Source organism: Bombus affinis, chromosome 12, assembly GCF_024516045.1.
Source record: "Bombus affinis isolate iyBomAffi1 chromosome 12, iyBomAffi1.2, whole genome shotgun sequence".
Taxonomy (NCBI): Eukaryota; Metazoa; Arthropoda; class Insecta; order Hymenoptera; family Apidae; genus Bombus; species Bombus affinis.
The window spans coordinates 6733279-6752722 of record NC_066355.1 but is presented as its reverse complement, the minus strand read 5'-3'; the positions used below and the strand labels follow the sequence as shown (position 1 = coordinate 6752722).

The 19444-nt window shown below is 36.7% G+C and overlaps 2 protein-coding genes and 1 long non-coding RNA gene across 5 annotated transcripts in view; 1 reads left to right on the top strand and 2 right to left on the bottom strand.

The window, feature by feature from the left end:
• The window catches only part of LOC126922554 (6-phosphofructo-2-kinase/fructose-2,6-bisphosphatase-like), a 114566-nt gene extending 98422 nt beyond the window's left edge, over window positions 1-16144 (bottom strand). The window contains exons 1-6 of one of the 2 annotated variants that reach the window (XM_050735250.1): window positions 14926-16144; window positions 9830-9991; window positions 8597-8766; window positions 6622-7005; window positions 5861-6130; window positions 4488-4691 (exon numbers count right to left, since the gene is read on the bottom strand). In XM_050735250.1, the coding sequence (XP_050591207.1) occupies window positions 4488-4691; window positions 5861-6130; window positions 6622-7005; window positions 8597-8766; window positions 9830-9991; window positions 14926-15145 (1410 nt within the window). In that variant the 5' untranslated portion in view covers window positions 15146-16144. The remainder of the gene's footprint in view (window positions 1-4487; window positions 4692-5860; window positions 6131-6621; window positions 7006-8596; window positions 8767-9829; window positions 9992-14925) is intronic. The other variant, XM_050735249.1, reaches the window with a different exon arrangement.
• LOC126922637 (immediate early response 3-interacting protein 1-like) overlaps window positions 1-19223 on the top strand; it is an 85072-nt gene extending 65849 nt beyond the window's left edge. The window contains exons 1-4 of one of the 2 annotated variants that reach the window (XM_050735438.1): window positions 18105-18123; window positions 18435-18670; window positions 18873-18974; window positions 19049-19223. In XM_050735438.1, the coding sequence (XP_050591395.1) occupies window positions 18580-18670; window positions 18873-18974; window positions 19049-19104 (249 nt within the window). In that variant the 5' untranslated portion in view covers window positions 18105-18123; window positions 18435-18579 and the 3' untranslated portion in view covers window positions 19105-19223. Of the gene's footprint in view, window positions 1-18104; window positions 18124-18434; window positions 18671-18872; window positions 18975-19048 lie in introns of those variants that run through there. The other variant, XM_050735437.1, reaches the window with a different exon arrangement.
• On the bottom strand, window positions 18382-18949 carry LOC126922653 (uncharacterized). The gene is made up of 2 exons (XR_007712883.1): window positions 18846-18949; window positions 18382-18726 (listed from the first exon to the last, which is right to left on the bottom strand). It is a non-coding gene; the product is annotated as an uncharacterized LOC126922653 (long non-coding RNA).
• Window positions 19224-19444: the final 221 nt, after the last annotated feature.

Sequence of the window (19444 nt, the reverse complement as noted above, 5' to 3'; positions counted from 1 at the left end):
GTCGTTAGCGGATCGATGGTGAAGTTGTTTCGTGGTTTTGTTGTGTCTCAGTAAGAATGAAAAGATATTCGTCGGTAAGTGGTTCGAGAAAAAGGATTTTTGTGTACACGTTTAATTTTTAATTGTGTTCTATTCGTACGATACAGGCTCCGTGCTTGGCAGATGGAAACAACGACAGCAAGAAGGCCAAACCGATGAAGGTAAATTCCATGAGTGCGGCGCGAATGTCGATTATGAGAGAATTATCGATTCTGCAAATTGTAAGATATAAACTAAGTACTTAAGAGCGTGTATACTCATGTGGTGTTTATACAGGAGCCGAATGCCAGAGAGTATCTGCAGTTGGCGCTGGCCAGAATCTTGGAACTGCAACGAGAGATCAAAGAGGGAACGTACACAACGGACTATACCAGCGATCTCGGTAACATTAATTTATAAATTTATTATTCGATTTTTCCAGCATCTTCTCTGGTCTCTTTATGAGGCCTCTTTGCCATGATCATTAATTTCCTATGCTCCTCAGAAATTTGAAACGTCTCCGGAACCCAAGTATCTCGTATCTGTTTTTTGAAAACTGTCTTGATATTCTATTTAGCTTCCTTGCAAGCTAATTTATAACGTAAAGCATTAGATTTATAATGATTCAATCCATTTTCTCTCATGTATTGAAAAACATCGTAAAAAGAATTTTATTCTTTGAAGAAGTTTCCGATCATTTTTCGCTGCATGTTATAAAAGTGATATTCAGAAGAATTTTCATATTAAGTACAAGTGAAAGAAAATAATGTAGTATCGTGGGCAAAAGGCCTAAGATATCGGCCGAACCGTATACAAAGTGGCGAGAGCCGCGGCGCCGTCGAGTACATCAATGTGTCGACGGTCCTTTCAAGTGGATAGTTTTGTGGAAAGAGCCTGCGTGACTCTGGCCACGGGGGTTTCGGAACACGTGTTCGATGGGACGAGAAAAGACAAAGAGACGCGAGAGTGATTTGAGTGGAATAAGACTTTTGTGTTTTAGTTCAAGTTGAACATTTATCGTTCTCTGTCCAATTAATCTCTGTTATTTTTATTTATCTTAAATAAATAGTATTAGGAGAATTTTACAAATCTAAATTATCCTAATCCTGTCCTTTTTTCCGATACTACAATAATGAAACAAACAAATATCTTGTGATGTAGTTATGATATTAGCAAACAATTTTTTAAATATTGTTTTTGTAATGTAAAGAAGGCAGAACCGTACAAAGTATAGAATCAAAACATAATGGACGTAGAAATCGATATTTTTACTGATTTTGATTTTTTGTTACTATCATAGAAAATAATAATTCTTTAAAATTGGTTTACAAACCGGAATCGATATGTAACAGTTTTCGTGCCACGTTCTGCCTTTTTACGTTTTTACAGGTAATTCAACCAGACACAAAGTTAACACCTGGAACTTTTCGCCAGGTGAGTCCAGCAGCGAGGAAGACCTGACAAATGAAGTTCTTCGCAAAGTGTTCGAGAATCTTCCCGGAACACCCGACTCCGTTGAAACAATCATGAACCGAGTGACTAACAGCAAATTAAATAAGCCTCAATTCGACGCGATTCACGGTAAAAAGATTCAACTGTTGGGTTATGACACCTGTCGCAGAGCTACAGTGGGGTTCATGAAGAATGTTGTTCCCGAAACGAAATGGGATGTAAACTCGAAGTCGTCTCAATCGAATTACTCTGCCTTTCGTCTGGGGATTTATTCGAGGAACGAGCCGAGAATGGCGCATTGTAGAACTGGTTTATGGAAAAGTACTTCGTCTCACGACCAGGAGATTCAAGACAGAATGCTGAGAAGCTTGGACCTCCATTTGGCGAGTAAACAAAGAGATTATACTGCCAAATTGATGAGATCGGGCATTTAAGATGGATACTGACGGGATTTTATTGAATCTCGTCGTTTCACATTGAAACAATGGTGAAACTTTATGAAATATTTGTACTTTTGCTGATTTTTTAAGATTTGTGGTTAAGACTTTGTCTAAGCTTCCATCAGGGTCTTGAATAGTAAACTGCGAATATTTATTCAAATTCATATTTTTATGGATACTGCTGAAGGAATGCAACCTAAGCAGAAACTTGCCTTACTAAATATTCTAACGACTACTCTATTTTGCGTACTTTATATATTTTTGCATATTACGTGCGTTCATAAGTTTCTCACAAATGCATGTTCGCAGTTTACTTGATAATCACTTTTTATCTAGTCAAACTTATTCAAAGCTGTACCTGTTTCTATTGAATCATTCTAGTCATACACACGAGTCATTGAATGTTAATTGCGGAAGTTATGTTAGGCCTACACGGCCTAGAGTCTCCTACCGCTCTCACAGTATCCAGAAGTCCGACAGCTCCTACAGCTCTCAAGGGCCTAGAGCTCCTATAGCTCTTCTTCTCTCATCTAAGAATAATCCTTCTTTTCGTTATCTGTATCTTAATCAACGGCGTTACTACTTTGTGTGATTGTATAAAGTGTTGGAAATATACATTATTATAACTCTGTGACTCCCAGTGTTATACCGCAACAACTACCCCGATTATCCTAATCGAAATACGGGGATCGAACTATTCGTGGTGTTGATTATTCTAATCGTAACGGGAATTTACGATTCCCGTTGACGCGTATTCTAACGACCCCGTCTCCCCGCGATAGCTCGAAAATACAATATACAATTAAAAAACAAACAAACAAAGGAGTTTAAAAGGTATTAATACGACTTAACATTTAGAACGCTGTATAATTTTTTATGTCGATTCCCGCATAGCAAAAGAGAAAAGAAAGAACGCCAGAATGTTCAGCAATGAATGGACTAGATAACTTGTGCCATTTGTATACTTGTATAGAAAATTAATTTGCCCTCTGCCATACTTAGTTCATCTCAGAATAAATTAGTTCCGTAAGGCTTATTTATTTTTTATTCTATTCACATTTTGCGAATCCTCGAGCTTGTTCTGGATAAATGGATTGCTCGGAGATTTCCACGTGATGCCTAATAAAATATTATGCATATTTATGCGGTCCACGAGATAGAATATAACTCTAAGTGAAACGTAACAGTATATCGACAGAAGAAGGCACCATTCGATATCGATTTTTTTTCTTTCTTAATCGCCTCTGTTGATTATTTCTCGCGCTTTCCTTCGTAGAGAAAAATACTTTGCTCGAATGTTTGACATTTCTTAATGAGACCGTAGCACAGTATACCGCTAATTTTGTGCCTAGAAATATACATCTATCGTTCGAACACTCATACACACTCGAAAAATACAATATTCGTTATTTCCTTGTTAACAATGATATCAGGTCCGTTTTATAGTCAAACTTTATATAACGCTACGACATAGTATCTTTCAATTGTACTTTACAGTAATAAAAATCCTAATATCGTACAAATCTCAAGGCTTACAATCGTTGTGTTAGGAACTAGGCAAACGAAAATACATAAATCTAAAATTCTATCACCTATAAATAGTACAATACTAAAAAAACTGTCTTTCGTGTGTTCGTTGTATATATTATATCAATATTTTGAAATAGAATTTAATACGAAAGACATGTTTCGCATTCCTACAATTTAAAAGATTGCCTGTCTTTCTGAATTTTACGATGTACAATTAAAATATTTCTTGCGATAGTCATCTGCGACATATTAGACTTAATGTAACATTTGACTTGTATATGATTATTAAAATTAAACTGCTTAAACATAACGTATAGAGGGCTCCAGCAGCAGGATACTAAATTATTGCCAATGGGAACAGAATCAACGAGGAAAAACATGACAATCGGAGTACATCCCGCGAAGGTAACGGAACTCGACGATAAACAAGTCAAAGTTGAAACGACCTAAGTTTCGCGGGATTCATGAGAAAATGAAAATTTCAGAAATAAATATCCAGTCTCGATAACGATTATTTGATTTTACGTGTCGTTTCTTTCACGCGATCTATCCATTCTATTTATCTAGAATTGACTCCGATATCATCATCTTCCGTCTCATCGAATCTGTATTTCTTAAAGATACCTTAAAGCGATCTACTTATACATATATACGTACTAAAAATATATTCAATCCATACTTGCATGATATTTCAAATCTTCATCCCCTGCCTGAATTCAAAAGCAAAAATATTCCAAGAAGACATCACTGCTGAAAACTCCAGGGCTTACAAACAAACAGACATCGAATTTTCGACATGATCGTGGATCTCCGAGCGGTTTCTCAGTGTTGTTGTACGAGAGTGGGTCCGCTGCCAAGATTTCGCCAAGGATCCGGTATGTCGAAATGTGCTGGGACTGTGAGCAGAGCATCGTCCGCGGTTCTGTCCGCGCTACAATTATTCGGCTTCACGCGAGTCGTGTTTACGCACTCGATGGGTAACTTGAAGAAGTCCACCTTGTAATTGTAACCCTGGCTGCTGACTCGGATGATGGTATGCAGTGGCACCTCAGCGTAAGGCACCTCTTCCGGTTTTTTATCTGTGAAAAAGCCAATGATGCAGCGCAGAATAGCTTGATGAGACACGACCAAGATGTTGTTGGATCTCTGTAATTCAGCAATAACCGGTTCCACGCGGTGCATGGCGTCGATGTAGCTTTCTCCCCATGGATAACGATAGCGCAGCTTATCTTGATCGCGCCATGCAAATTCCTACGCAAAAGCATTGATTTAGAGATGTAGAAGGTATATACGCTATCTATGTACTATATACTAAAGTATATAGACTTTTGCCTAAGTCATGGAATGGTTCGTACATCGAGGTCCTCAAAGCATTAAAACCTAGCTTATGCAAAGTCAGGGAACAATGGCTGATTTTAAACATAAACTTTAATAAAGTAGACCTGCGATATAATATTCAAATCATGGTATGATTTAAGTTTCGTTATAGTACGCGGTTAATAAGTACACATCAACTTCGTATTGTAATTATAATATTCATTTACCCATGTTCTAAAACTTCGTCCAGATTAATCAGACTGATTGAGTTCGATCTAGCAACGTGAAACACTGTGATTATCGTCTATGTGCTATGTACTTGACTGGGAATATTTCTTTGAACTTCAACGCTCATTCTCATTAGTCAAGCAAATATTTCGTGGATGTAAGTGGATAAATTTGCATACAACTGAATTTTAATCAGTTACAGACTGTTAACGCAGACGTTAAGTCATTCGATACTTTTCCCCAGTGGCCAAGTATTCAATGCTTGAGTCATCCGTGAAGATTTATGTTATTATTCATTTTCCAAGATACGATTGAAAGTTGTTCGCTTAGAGAATTAAATTGACAAACCAAATAGATAATAAATATTCCATATCTAGGATCCCAAACTTATTGAAATACAAATTATAACTGCATTAACTAATCGATCACTGGGAAAATTTTGATCAAATACTAATCTTAAATGTGTCAATTATAGTACAATGTTTCTAACATAATACTGATACGATTAGATTAATTCAAAAAGCTTATACCCTATAAACTCTATATACTCTATATACCCAAAAAGCTGATACCGTTATACCCTATAACCTACAATGATAACTGTTACAGCTATCTACCATTTACTACACAAATAAATTAAAGCTCTTAGAGCTAGGGATTGATAAATTCAACCGATTGAAGGCTCGTTTAAATACAGCCAGAAGATTAGGCAAGTAGTAAGTGAAACCGAATTTACGCATTTTTCGATGAATCATCCTTAAAAGTATAAATTATCTTCACTCGCTATTTCACTTTGGTCAACAACACTTGAAACGTAATTCAATGCAAGCAGTGACGAAATTTCGAGGAGGAAGACGCGTTTGATCTGAAATTACCTGCGGATAATGCTCCTGCATCTCTTCATAAGACAGCCCCTCACAGATACCGGCGTGGAGTTCGTTGAGTGCTGCCACGTGTTCTTGGGGCGCTTCCACGCCACGAGCAGTCGCGATAGTCCTTCGAAGGCGACTAGTTAGCACGCGCAGGTCGGGAATACGCATAGCGTTGAACTTGGTGGCCAACGCTTGTGCATATCTCTCGCCACGTGCGCTTAAAACTGCGTCACCACCAACCTTACCCAATACGTTGTACTCGCTTTCACCGTGCTGTAATCAAAAGAGAGAGGGAGAGCTTTAGTTTTACCAAATCGTAGAATATTCTGATTACGTTCAAAAAGAGAGGCGTAGCAATGATAAGATTACGATCAGGCGAGAAGAAATTACTTTTGGAACCAAACCCTGATAAGATAGCAAGATTTTAAAAATACAATATGTATGTTTTTACGTATGCGTATACGTATATGTATGCTTTTAAAACATGTTGTGTGTAAACAATTGAGGGCTCGTCATGCTAAATGAAGTGCTCAGTTATGTATGTTAATCTTTTTAATAATTGCAAGCGCCACGACCTGGCTCAATTGTCCTTGACTCAGCTTGTAATCTAAGAACAAACACGTTTCTTCATTATCGTTATCATTATCACTTGTCGAAAAATTCTTATAATTAAGACTAAAGACGCTAAGGCTGAGCTTCTAGGATTAGAACATTTGAGATGAGGATTAAACGATGACAAATGTAAAATTTGATGGATTACCAACCCGAGAGAAATAAAGAGTATGCGGCTCAACAGTGACGCTTCCAAGATATCCAAGGACATTTGTCTCCACATGGCCAGACACGTTGCAGCACTCGATATCCATGCTGCCGGTGTCGATACGGATTCGTGGATACGTCTTCTCATCCATTGGCTCGTAAGATCGAATGTAATGAGCTATCTTCAATCGTAGATCTTCTTCGGCTGTTATTGAATCCATGCCAACATAGTCAGCGCTGTACCGCAATATCTCTTTGTAATTTCGCTCCAGTACAACCGGATCGTCGCAGACGCACTCGATGAAGAGGACGCGATAACCGAGCTGCCCGGAAAAATAGTCGAAGACCTCGGCGCGCTGCGCTCGCATCACCAGCGTGGCGTCCAGGATCTTCAAACAGGAAAATTCTTAAATGCAACTAACTGTGACGACTCGCAAACTCAAATTTCAGTATATTTCTTCCTACGCATTTTATTTAAATAGACATTAGACTATATCGATTTTCAGTTGTCTTTCTTTGTATTGTATATTTGGAGAGATTGCTGCAACAAGGAGGTAGCTTTCCAATAATTTGTGTAAACCAGCAGAATGCAAGTCAAAATTAACCAAAACTATATCATATTTTGACACGTGCTATAAATTCATGATCTAAACTAATATTTGTATTATTTAAACACATTTGAATATGAAACCTATACTTTTGTTTTTCTCTCCCGATAAATGCAATTTAAATACTGAAAGTGTCTTCATGTTGCTACAGGCCCTTCGTCAAAATTAATTATCGCTTTATTCAATTAAGAACACCGCCGGCCATGAATATTAGGGCACATATTGATATTTAATACGAATGGAGTGCTTTTCGTTTCTAGTAATTTCGTTATAAATCTGTTATTTCATTCGCGGCATATGTACTTTGTAATGTAAGATATAGCAGATAAAGAAAAGTGTCAAAGTGTTCCAATCGATGCTTATAACGTGTAGATGTCCTAATAATTATGGCGAGTAATTTATATATGAATTTACATGTTGGTTTCTCTTATTGTTAACTTATATATCAAGACCACATAGAAAGAATACGATAAATTAGAATAAATAGGAATATTTCAATATGATATAATTTGGAAGGAAAAATGCACCGTTAATTTCAGAATTAAATAATTAGTTTCGTATAATATCTAAGATACGTTTCCACATAGAATTTAAAATTTAACGCGAAGACACGTTTTACCGTTGTAGTCTTCATATTGAATTCGTGTCATATTTGTTCAATTCTCGACTATTTCTAAAGCGCATAATATCGAGAAAATAACGAGCCGATCTTAAGCTACTTTCAACACCATGAACTATTGCGGTTTCTATCGTGGAACGTTGGTACATGTTGTTAAAAATATTAAGCAAGGTAAAACTCGTACGACGAGATTCGGTTCGGTCGGAGAAAGGTAGACCGGCTTGACTAGCCTCGGTTTAATCGCGTCGTCCACCGTTAGCGCGATCTATGTATAAATACGACCCTTGACCGTTCTAATATTCTAATCTATTCTTGCAGCTCCGGTTACATAATAACAAAAAAAAAAACACGTGTTTCTTCTTCCGGTCGGATTCTTCAAATGCGCAACGATTAAAATTCTTTCTTAACTCTGTTCTATTATTTTCGATCAAATGCAATCGCGCGTGCTTGCATTCGTTTCGACATTGAATCTTTCTCAACTTTTTTCGATTACTCTCAATCAAGCATAACCGAGCGTATTCTCGTTCTCGTGTTGATACCGAATCTTTCTCAACTATTTTCAATTATTTTCAATCAAATACAATCGCGTGTGTTGTTGTTCTCGATTCGATACTGAAATCTCTTGAACTTTTGCGATTATTTTCGATCGAATGCAACGGCACGCGTTCTCCTTTCGATACTGAATTTATCTCCAGATTCTATTCAATTTCACATCTTTACTAGACGTTTGTCACGCGTCTAATTGATGCTTACAGCTACGGAACTTCCGCCTGCGAGCCATGTAGCGCACTCGTGCATCGCGTCTCGTTGGGCCAGAGTTCTCAACGCTGCGTTCGTCGTATGGTCCGGAAGAAACAGCTCGTGCGATACGGCCTCTCCATATGGTTCCAGCCTTTTCCTGCGGTAGTCGCTAACCCTCATCACTAAAGTAATAATTAAATGTAATTCATTAGTTGTTGGAAGGGTCTAGGAGAGCTTAAATAATTGGATATTTTTTGATTTACGTTTGTATCGTTAGATGGAAACAATATAATAGTACGGCGTAAAATATAGTGAGCTAAACTACCCTTCTTTGTCAATGTCTCATTTGTCATTTTGAAGCATTCGAGAAAATTGAAATTACACTACTTTTCCTGTGATTCTTGTTTTTCATCGAAACATTCAACAATTCGCGAAACATTCATTACAGTCATTATTTAACACGTTAAATACCATAGGGGTCACCGGTGGCCGGCACTCAACTTGGCCGTGGCATCGTCGAGGTCACCGGTGACCGGCGCCCCAAGATTAGTAGCAATACATAATTTGAATAATTATTTTTTATTAGCAATTAATTATAACTATTTATCAATAGTTATAAATTTTTTATTATTACCATCGTTACTACAATGGTATGACGAAATTAATGCAGTATAAAATATATAAGAATAGTTTTATTTATACATGAAATATAGATAGGTCCCGGGAAGTAATAACATAGAACAATTATTTAGCATTTCACAAAGGAACAATATGAAATAATGTTTTTTTTTTCCACCATGTTATATAGTCCCCATCTGGTATACGTATATGCGTATGTAGAGAATATATCTATTTGTAGTATTTTATAAGGTTGTAAAAATTAGGAAGAGCACAATGTAATATATTACAAAATAGAAATTAAAATTTGTTCAAAGCGCCGCAAATGTTGATTTACGTAACAAGTCTATTTAGCGTATGTAATAAATCCTCTTAACGACCGTGTTGAAAACAAAAACGGGAAAAATGAAAAACTAACGAATTAATGATCAGACACGTGACTTGTACACATAATACAACCACAAAATAGGAAGTAAAAAAGGAAAAAAAAAGAAGAGACACAGATAATTGTTGGTCGAATGGAAATAATACTACGAAACCGCTTATTTAAGATGACTAATATGATTTAATGAACAGGTTTCGTTTTTAAGTGTAGCAATTGGCAGTAAACAAAACAGAATTCCCAACCTTTAGTGGAATCGCCGTTCCAGTTGAGTCTGCGCGAAAGGCATTGTGCCACTTGGCTTTTTCCACGACCTGGTAAACCGCACATCGCGATTACAACCCCTGAGAATTTTCGGGGAGACTTCATTATCCCCGACGTCCTTATTGTGATTTTATCCTTGGGTTCTGAAAGCAACAGAATCTATGATACTCGTGTAATTAATTGCATTTTCACTTGCTTGATGAGTAGACGTATGGCCATTGATAAATATCAAGGAGACAAAGGATTGTGCAACAAAGACGCGAGTATAAATGTACAGATCGTGAACAAATTTACCAACGCCAATACGCGATTACGATAGAAGTCAGATATTTTCTAAGGCATTTCATTGTAGCATCCGGTTATTTTTATGTGTATAATAATATAATAATAACGACCAATTTTAAAAGATGCACCCAAACGACTATGATAGATCTGACCCGGTGCCAAGCTAGTTTGTTAAGCCAGCCAACAGTCGAATGATCGTTAACAATGTGAACGTATGTGACGTAATTCGATAGAAAATCGAACAATGTGATCGTATAATAGTAAGAATGAAATTAGTGAGAAAATTATCGTTTCCCTCCGACGCATCTTCGATTCACAAAAGAACACTTTCTCGCGCGCTATGAACAAGATGTTTTAAATTTTTATTTTGTTTTCGTCGAATGAAATATTTAGGTTTCTACGAAACAATGAACGTAAAAGTGAAAATAAAAGATATACGCGAGCATTATATTGCGTGCAACATTTGCATGAGCATTCTGCTTTTTACCCGTACATTTAGATTAAAATCGTTTTCACTATTGATCGATGGAAGAATAATCCTTACCGATCACACACATGTTCTTTACAATGTACCGTTAACAACACTGTTCGACAATCAACTAATGACGAATCAATAATAAAGAATGCGTTTCAATGACACAACCGGCTAGACGAACTCGCGAGCTTCAGAGTGCGAATTTCAACCGAGTACTGATGCCTTCCTGTTGGGTTCCACGTTAAAAACCGAGCGTTGGTGAACTTTATATTTAGAATTCTCTCCTCATGCTCGAGAGCTTTTGGCTACACTTTTGCGACTGCCGCTTCTTTCGCGGTATTAATCTCAACAACAAACTTTGTTTTTTGTTTGTTCGACATTCTGACTTATTCTATTCTCATTTTTGGAATACGGATATTCATGCGAAATATTTGTGAGAAATATTTGTTTCACTCGCTAAATGTAGCAATTTTATAGCTCATATATTTGAAAAGTTCGTAGCGAAATTCAAATAAAATGTATTTTCGTAGAATTGACATTCTATCGAATATAAAATACAATACTGCTTCATATAAATTAAATTTATGAAATCTCTATAAAAGGTATAAATTAACCCCTTCAAATTTTATCGCAATCGATTACAGAGCTTATCAATTCTCGGAAATGTTGCGAACTTTTCAAACACCTTCATATTTTTATATATGTTTTATATGATTGTGTAATTATTTGGATTTTTCTATATTTCTCAGAACCGTATAAATATCCGCGATCTACGTATTTGATTGCTATATTTTCCAAAACTCTATATGTCATGCGATAATTTATGTAATATATCGTGTAGTCGTTCGTAATCGATATGTAATCGTACGCAATATATTGCGGTGTATAGAATGAAAGTTCAAAACAGGATTAAAGTTCAAGTACGAAAATACGTACGACGACCTGTCTGTAACGTTATAATTAACTCGCTGTTTACAATATAAAAAATTGAAATGGAGTAAGAATTATCGAATTATCTGAGTTCACGAAATTCGACATGGCGATAGAAATATGCGTTATCGCGTGTTGTTTCGAATCGGCATGTCCTTGTGCCTAATAATCGAAGCTCGAAAAGCGATAAAGGTCATTACATTTGGACTAATTTAACGAATCTCTGAGTAGATTTTTTACCATAAGCAAAAGCACGTACGCCACGGAACGATTTCGTCATTCGCTATATCTGTCTTCATTTTTATTTGCGTGTCTGTTTTTCTCGACTTAACGCGTGTCAACAAAATAATTACGAATTAGACCCCTTGATCCGTGGATAAAAGAGCTTCGATGCACGTTTATAGATTATACAAACGAATCGCACGTTTCGCTTTGAAAAATAAAACGTATTGAAAACGGAAGTTTTTCAACTCAAACAATCGGATGATATACCGATGTATGTATATTGTTTTATAATTCAAAGTGCAGCTTCGAGTGTCGTATTTACCAAGCTGTTGCACGCGATACACGATCAATACCGATCATTCGCGTATACCGAACGATGTACTATCACCTATCGAGAATCCCCATGAAACCAGCTTTAACAGTTGGTACGTTGACCTGAAACGTGTCGTCACTCGATTTATTATTCAAGCGTTGAATTGTAACAACGCATGTACTCTCGCCACGCTACGGCTACCAACGTATGCGTGAATACTAAATTATTCCATGGAATATCGTGTCGATAATATTTATTTATCTATGAACAAATGGCAATGAAATTTGTAACGTCAGAATACAGTAATTAATTATGAAAATTGCGTTACGTCTTCGCGAAGATTCATCACGGTCATTTCCATATGCTGTCATGCGCAGGATAAGAACAAGCTCAGCGGCAGAAAATCAATAATCGGTCTTGTGGAGAAAACCATTTTGTTGCATCGGAACATGCGCTGTAACGGCAGCTACCACTACATCGCATTTCACCAAATTTGCCACAGAATTTCGTTAAAAAAAAAAAAAAAAAAAGAAAAAGGAAAAAGAAAAATTGAACTGACAGCTACTTGAACTAGATAAAACAAGACAATTTCTGGAACTCATCGTACTCGAAAACTCTTGTCAGAATTTTACGATAGAGAGGAGCTTAAATTATTGAAGCTTTATAAAATTCGAAAGCACTTGAGTTTGATAAGATGAGATACTCGTGGGACCTGGTACGATCGTTTAGTTACTGAGATATAGAAAAAAGAAACGAAACTTTTGATAAGAAACCACCGTGCTCTGAGATAAGGAGCATTTGCGTCAACTGAGTATAAAACGTATTACGATATAAGATACAACTCTCTCACAGCTGACAACAGCTACTTTTTTCCCACTGTATATTTATAAGCTGTGCGTATCTACAAGGACAATATAAATAATTGGCGCGTGTTGATGATAATGCACGTGTAACGACTACATGCACGGCTGATCATGAAAGTAGCAGTTCAAAGAAACACAAGGGACACACCCTCGATCGTGGAGTTTTTAGTCTTATTGGCGTACAACTTGTACGATGTGCAATGTGCACATTCCCGTTTCACGAGCTAAGATAATATCTCTCATGGGATATCCTTGAAGAAATTTTACCTTTCGTTTCTCCCCTCCCTCTCTCACTCCCTCTTCCTCTGTCTCATTAAATTCTTTCACGGTTTATCGCGAGGTAAACATTGGAACGTGTAACGAATTCTTACCAGCAATATCCACGTTGTCAAAAGACATCGTTGTCTCAAATAATTCTATGTTTAAGTTCAATTAAATAACGAAATTAATAGCGCGTCTTAGAATATATCAGTGAAGTTTCTATGTGGTACGATGCCGATTGCAGATTTAAAAATATCGGACACATATTAATATTCAAAGATCGAGGATACCTGAAGGTTTAATTTATCTCATCGATAATTTTGTTGTGCTTAATTTATGTTACTACGAATAGCAATAAGATGAATTTGTTAAACGATATTTCGATGTCCTTCGGTGACTGGTACTGAATAATCTCCATTCATTCACGAATAACAGCTTTTGTGCTCGAGGCCACGTTTAGAAGAAACATGGAACCACGCAATATCTTCTCCAGTATTGATTAACCCCTTATCTTCTTATATCCAGACACACTTGTGAATACAGAGACTTTAATTGTAAATGAAAGGAATACAAAAAGAACGCAATGCAAAGTTCCCATAATTGAATCTTTTAATCGCGTATAGCTAATTATGTATAGTTATAAAAAATAGTAGCAACGCAAGAGGTTAAGAAACGATTTTCCCCTGCGACGAGATTACAATAATTGCAGGGATCATGATAATCCATGTCGTTACCATAATTTTCTCGTTTACATCTCTGACTCCTGCTGACCTTCGGGATCTTTTCTGCCTTTACGAACTGTGTGACTGTACCCGTCGCGTTTTTCATTGACACGCAATTTATCGTCGTTAAAAGAAAACCGGGGACAACCTTAGGCGACAGAAACGCCTCTTTGAAAGGTGCACGCTAATTGGTCCGACTGAACTGATGATAAATGGAAAAGGACAAAATATTTTTTATCAATGCATACTAACTTTTTAGGCGACAGACCTCCGTTATTAGACGCCGTAAACTTACCTCTCGCGATAAATTTATCTCTCAGATAGCGCGACAAGTGCAAATCTATGTACAGATTCCTCGTTTTTATACTGTGAATCTTTCTTTGTTTATTGTTTTCATTTTCCATGCGAGTTCAATGAAAACAACAAGTTTATCAATTTTAAGTTATTTGTTACATGCTGAATTTTCATTCGTCGCACGCGTTTCGAACATACGACACGGATATCTATTTAAATCGTGTTTTATTTATAGTCACCACTCCTATTACAAGTGGAGATCACAGATTCGTGAAACCGTGGCCTGGTTTCGTGGGAATTTCGGTGTAATAGCTAAAGATCTAGCTGACACGAAACGAGAAATTCAAAGAGAACGAGCGAAAAAGCGTAATGCGTTTCAATGAGAAAAACAAACGATGAAAAAAGCCATTATTTCATCCGGTATTTCCGCAGGTGGCATTTTTTAATTTCGTTTGCATATTGCATTTCCATGCAATTTTTTATGATGACTGTTGCATTGCATAACGCAGAGTAATCCGATGCTTTCGTTTTCGATAGATAAGAAATAAATAACGTTTCCCATCGAATGTTTCGCAACCTGATTACCGATTGAATTGCTATTCAATAACATCGTTACCTATCGAATATATCGAACATGGTGTGATTGTACGAGTAAATAATATCAATTAGATGAAACTCATATTACTAGTGTTCCATTTAATCGATTTACCTTGGCGCTGTTCTTCGACGCTTGGTGCCATCGTATCAGCGCACGGCGCAGTCTCCTTTTGTATAGTCGACGTATTGATAGCGTTCACCGCTTGTGTTACGATCGATTTGTTCGTTTCTTCTTGGAAAAAGCCGGCTTGCAGTGCAAGTTTCCTCACGGCCAGACAGTAACCCAGAATCGGTGCCGCCAACAGGTCGAGACAGGCGGCAACCCAGGGCATAACCCGACGATGAACTATTCAAATTGGGGTCTTTGGTTTCCCTTCGGGAAAACACAAGTCAATAGGTAGACCAGTCGAGAAGTCGATAATTACAGGAAGAGAATGAAAGTGATCCTGGTAACGCTTTTGCTTGAAATATCCAGCAAACAAGAGCCCTCTATTTGTATAAAATACTCGGAAACAGTGGTCTATTGCTAGTCTCCTTTTTACCCGTTTTGCTGCTCAATCTTCGGCTAGAGTTCTTCCGAAAAATGATCGCTACTTGTGTGCCGTATTATGGACAACAGGTCCTCCCTCATTCCAATTTGCTTGATCCTCACCTCTGGAGCCAGTTTGCGTGCTTCTTTGCCTATGCTCGAAGAAAAGCCCAGTTCTCCGATTTTGTCCTCTTCTTTGGTTAAATCTTCTTTTACCCTCGATTGTTTGATCGTCGACGATCTATCTATCACGTTACGATGTACCTTTATAAATATTGTCGATACAGACGTTGTCCGACTCTGCGCACGCGCTGCCACAAGTATATGCTAGTAGTTTACATAGTCACGGTGCTGCCTCACCGTTTTCCAGCACACTGGTGTTCCCTTCTCGCCGCCACTTCAACTCTGCTTTGGTTATGTATATTTATATGTAAGGTATTCCTTACCCTTTTTAGCTCCTTTTCTCTCCCTTTACCGCCCACGACAACGTGGTTTCACACGGACAATCTGTGGAGTTGCCTCTGCAGAATCAGTTCTCGTACAACCGGTTTACCAGATTAATTTTATCCACCAAAGACCTTCGAATATAACTGTCGACTCTCTATTGTCCGATTCTAATCTCTGCGTTTGTTGATGTTTTGTTCACTGTATGTTGCGTGCAAATCCGCCTAACGTTCTGTAACTGAAGTTATACGAAAGTGTTTAAAAGTCAAAGTGAAAACGAAGTAAAATTGTGAAGTGAAAACGGTCGTCTCTAGTAAGATCGAGGAGGTACTAGCGACTGATATTCCCCCATTTGCTGCAGCTTTTAGCAACATCGAGCCGGACCTGGTAGGCTCCCTCTGTTGAAACTGGCCAATCAACGATTCGCTTACCCCACTACTAGTATACAGCAATCATATTGGGGACACGTCGAATGTATTTACGTTTGAGGACAAAACGTCGATATTTACTGGGCCACTGCAACCTTAGACAATGCGACTTTTTACATAATATTTTACAAATCTGCGTGAAAATATCAACAGTGGTCATGGAGGAATCTGGTAGAATCTTTATTATATAACATCGTACAATGTCTCAACTATAATTTCGACAGACGCGAGCTACGTTCCACCAAATTCGAATCACCGTTATAGTGCTCTTTACGTTTATTTTGGTCGATTAACTATAATCGCTTTACTTAGACATTATTATAGACATTACTTAGACATTGTATTATAAAAACTAGTCTAATTTGGACCATTAACGTATTAATTCTTGAAACGATGACAACATAGAATTTCGTTCTTAAGTGTACAATTGTACACGCCTTCAGTTCACACGAACTGATACCAGAATCATTCTTTCCTCTCGTTCCATCATTGGACCTTATGCCTCATTAATTGTTACCGTAACGTATCACGTAATTCATAATTGCACGGCTTAAGCATTTTACTCTTGCTTCCTGGGTAACAGTTTCGACGTCACCCAAGTATTATTTATTGCAGGCAATAGATTAGATAATACATGATTCGGACTGAAAACAGGATTGCAATAACAAATGATAATTATTTACAATCTACTTGGATGAAAAGATGCAAGCTTTGAATATCATTTCTTTTGCAATTATGCGACGATTGAAATAATATTTGCTTTGATCGGTATCTAACGTTCACAAATCGACCTTCTCATTTTTCTTCGTTCGTTAACCGACCAAAGTCCACGTTTGTTTCTTCTATTTCTCCGATGATATTTAGCGAACATGAGCGGTCAGACTCGTGTACTTCACATTCAGCGTCATTTAATTCAGTCGGTGAATGGTAACGCGTTATTACCCTGTGAAATTGCAGCAGGTACAGTCTAATACGGCATAAATTATGGAAATAGTTCGCACACTGATGTGGATTTGAATCATACGATTTCTTAGAATTGATTCTATAAGTTTGATTATAATGTATGTTTATTGCTGCGTCTAGTTTATTGAAAAGTACACATTTTTATGTGACAGAAGATCTGTAATCATACGATTTGCGTAATTATTGGAGAAATGAATCAGAGTATCTTGTGATTTATATAGATAGCTAAAATTAAGGCAGTCGTTATCGTTGTATATGAAAAATATTATTATCTGTTAGGGGATGATGAATGATTTGAATGAATTCGTGGAAGATCTAAATTAGTCGAGGAAACATTGGCTTTGGAACAATTTTCCTATATTGTCTTGTTGCCAAATAAAACGTGCATTGTACAGGTTGAAAATTTTTCCTGAAATTAATGATAGTTTTGTCTCAAACTTTTTTTAAACCTAGCATAATGCAATATTTTCTACAGTTGCATAAACGTGACATTTGGTACACGTGATTCACGCATACTTTCCGCCGACGCGAGTTTAGTCTGTGTTGCAATTTTTTGCAGTAATACAACACTTGTTCGAGGCTGTGAGTTAGCATAGCTTTTGCTGAATACTTATCGTCTACAAACAAGAAAGATTTTTGCACACGTCAAATACGTCCGTGACTTTCATCACGATATGGAAGATTCCGACTTTTCTTTGCATACGCAAAACGATATCAGAATATTAAAATCCACGAATTTCCTTACACGTGATAAACGTGTGCCACGAACGGCGCGTGATAAAATGATGATAGAGGTCATGAACGATCGAGGGTAGCATGAAATGAATTCTAAGTTCTATAACTAAATCGGCACACATGAATCGTTAACGTAACTCAATTGAGAAGAGAGCGTCGAATCGTCTAGAAACACTCGTACTCCTGTTCCAAAAGCGTTAGTGCCAAGAAGGTGCGCTTTGTCGTTCAATTATTATAAATAGAATAATACTCCCAACCATCCGTTGTATTATCGCGTTGTTAAGTTACTTGTAAAGTCTACCGATTCTTTCGAATATCGTTTTAAGGCTCTTAGTTTCCATATAGTACTATTTTTGCAAGCATTTGTAAAACGTTAACGATAAAACGAAATCCAAGATTATCTTATTTTTGGAATCTCGAGCGATATTTAAATCGCTCGAGATTACTCTAAATATATTTTGACATAGTAAAAATAAATTTTAATTCAAATTTCCCGCATAACGCCACTTTTTTAATTGCTAGTTTCCAGCTGAACACGGAAGATGGCAGGACGGTTCCTAATCAATACAAATTGATTGTTTGATGCGTATGAAGCTGTTTTACCTTTCCCTACGCTAGTGGCGCTGCGTGATATTCTCAATGTTATCATTCATCATATCGATATAATATGGCGTTTACACTTTGGACACTTTTTGAAGCGACTATGTTGTGTTTGAATGCGATCTGCGTTTTAAACGAAGAAAGATTTCTCGCAAAAGGTACACAATATCATCATATTTTTGTTTGTATTATTCTTTTATACTGAACTTTTTCCCTGCATAGAAATGAAGAATTTGTAGGTTATGTTATCTATTGTATTTACATATATCGCGTAGTATGATAAATATATAAATCATATGTATATGTTTTTACTTGTATATTGGAATATATTACTTAATTTTTGTTTAAACATTGTTACAGTTGGTTGGGCGTCGTGGCAAAATGTTCAAGGCTTCGGAGAACCTCCTACAGTAAAGTCACAAATTTTGAACCTTATTAGGTCCATACGAACTGTGGCACGAAGTAATTACAAACAAATTATTTTAATTCGTTTGATAATTAATTTAAATATAACACAAATATGTTGTTTGTTGCAGTTCCATTGATATTCCTAAATATCGTAACAATAATTGTGAAACTGGTGCTTGGGTGAAAGAAACGATTGATGGTGTAAATAAAAGGACAATGAGCTGTGAAAAGTGATGTACATAAATGCAAAATTACATTCTTTTATTTTTACCTTTGTATCGAAGAGTAAAGTATTTTTTATTATATCATGTTTCAGCATATTTTTGTACTGCAAGTATTTTAGAAGATAGCAGTATTTATATATGTTGTTTCTATCTATATCACTTCTTATTTATTTTTATATTATTTTATAAGCTTCCAATTGTTTAATTATGTTGGATACGTTTTACATATTTTTCTAATCATCGTAGTGAAGACAAAAAATTCTTCATACGATAATGCAGTAATATACAACAAACCTTTTA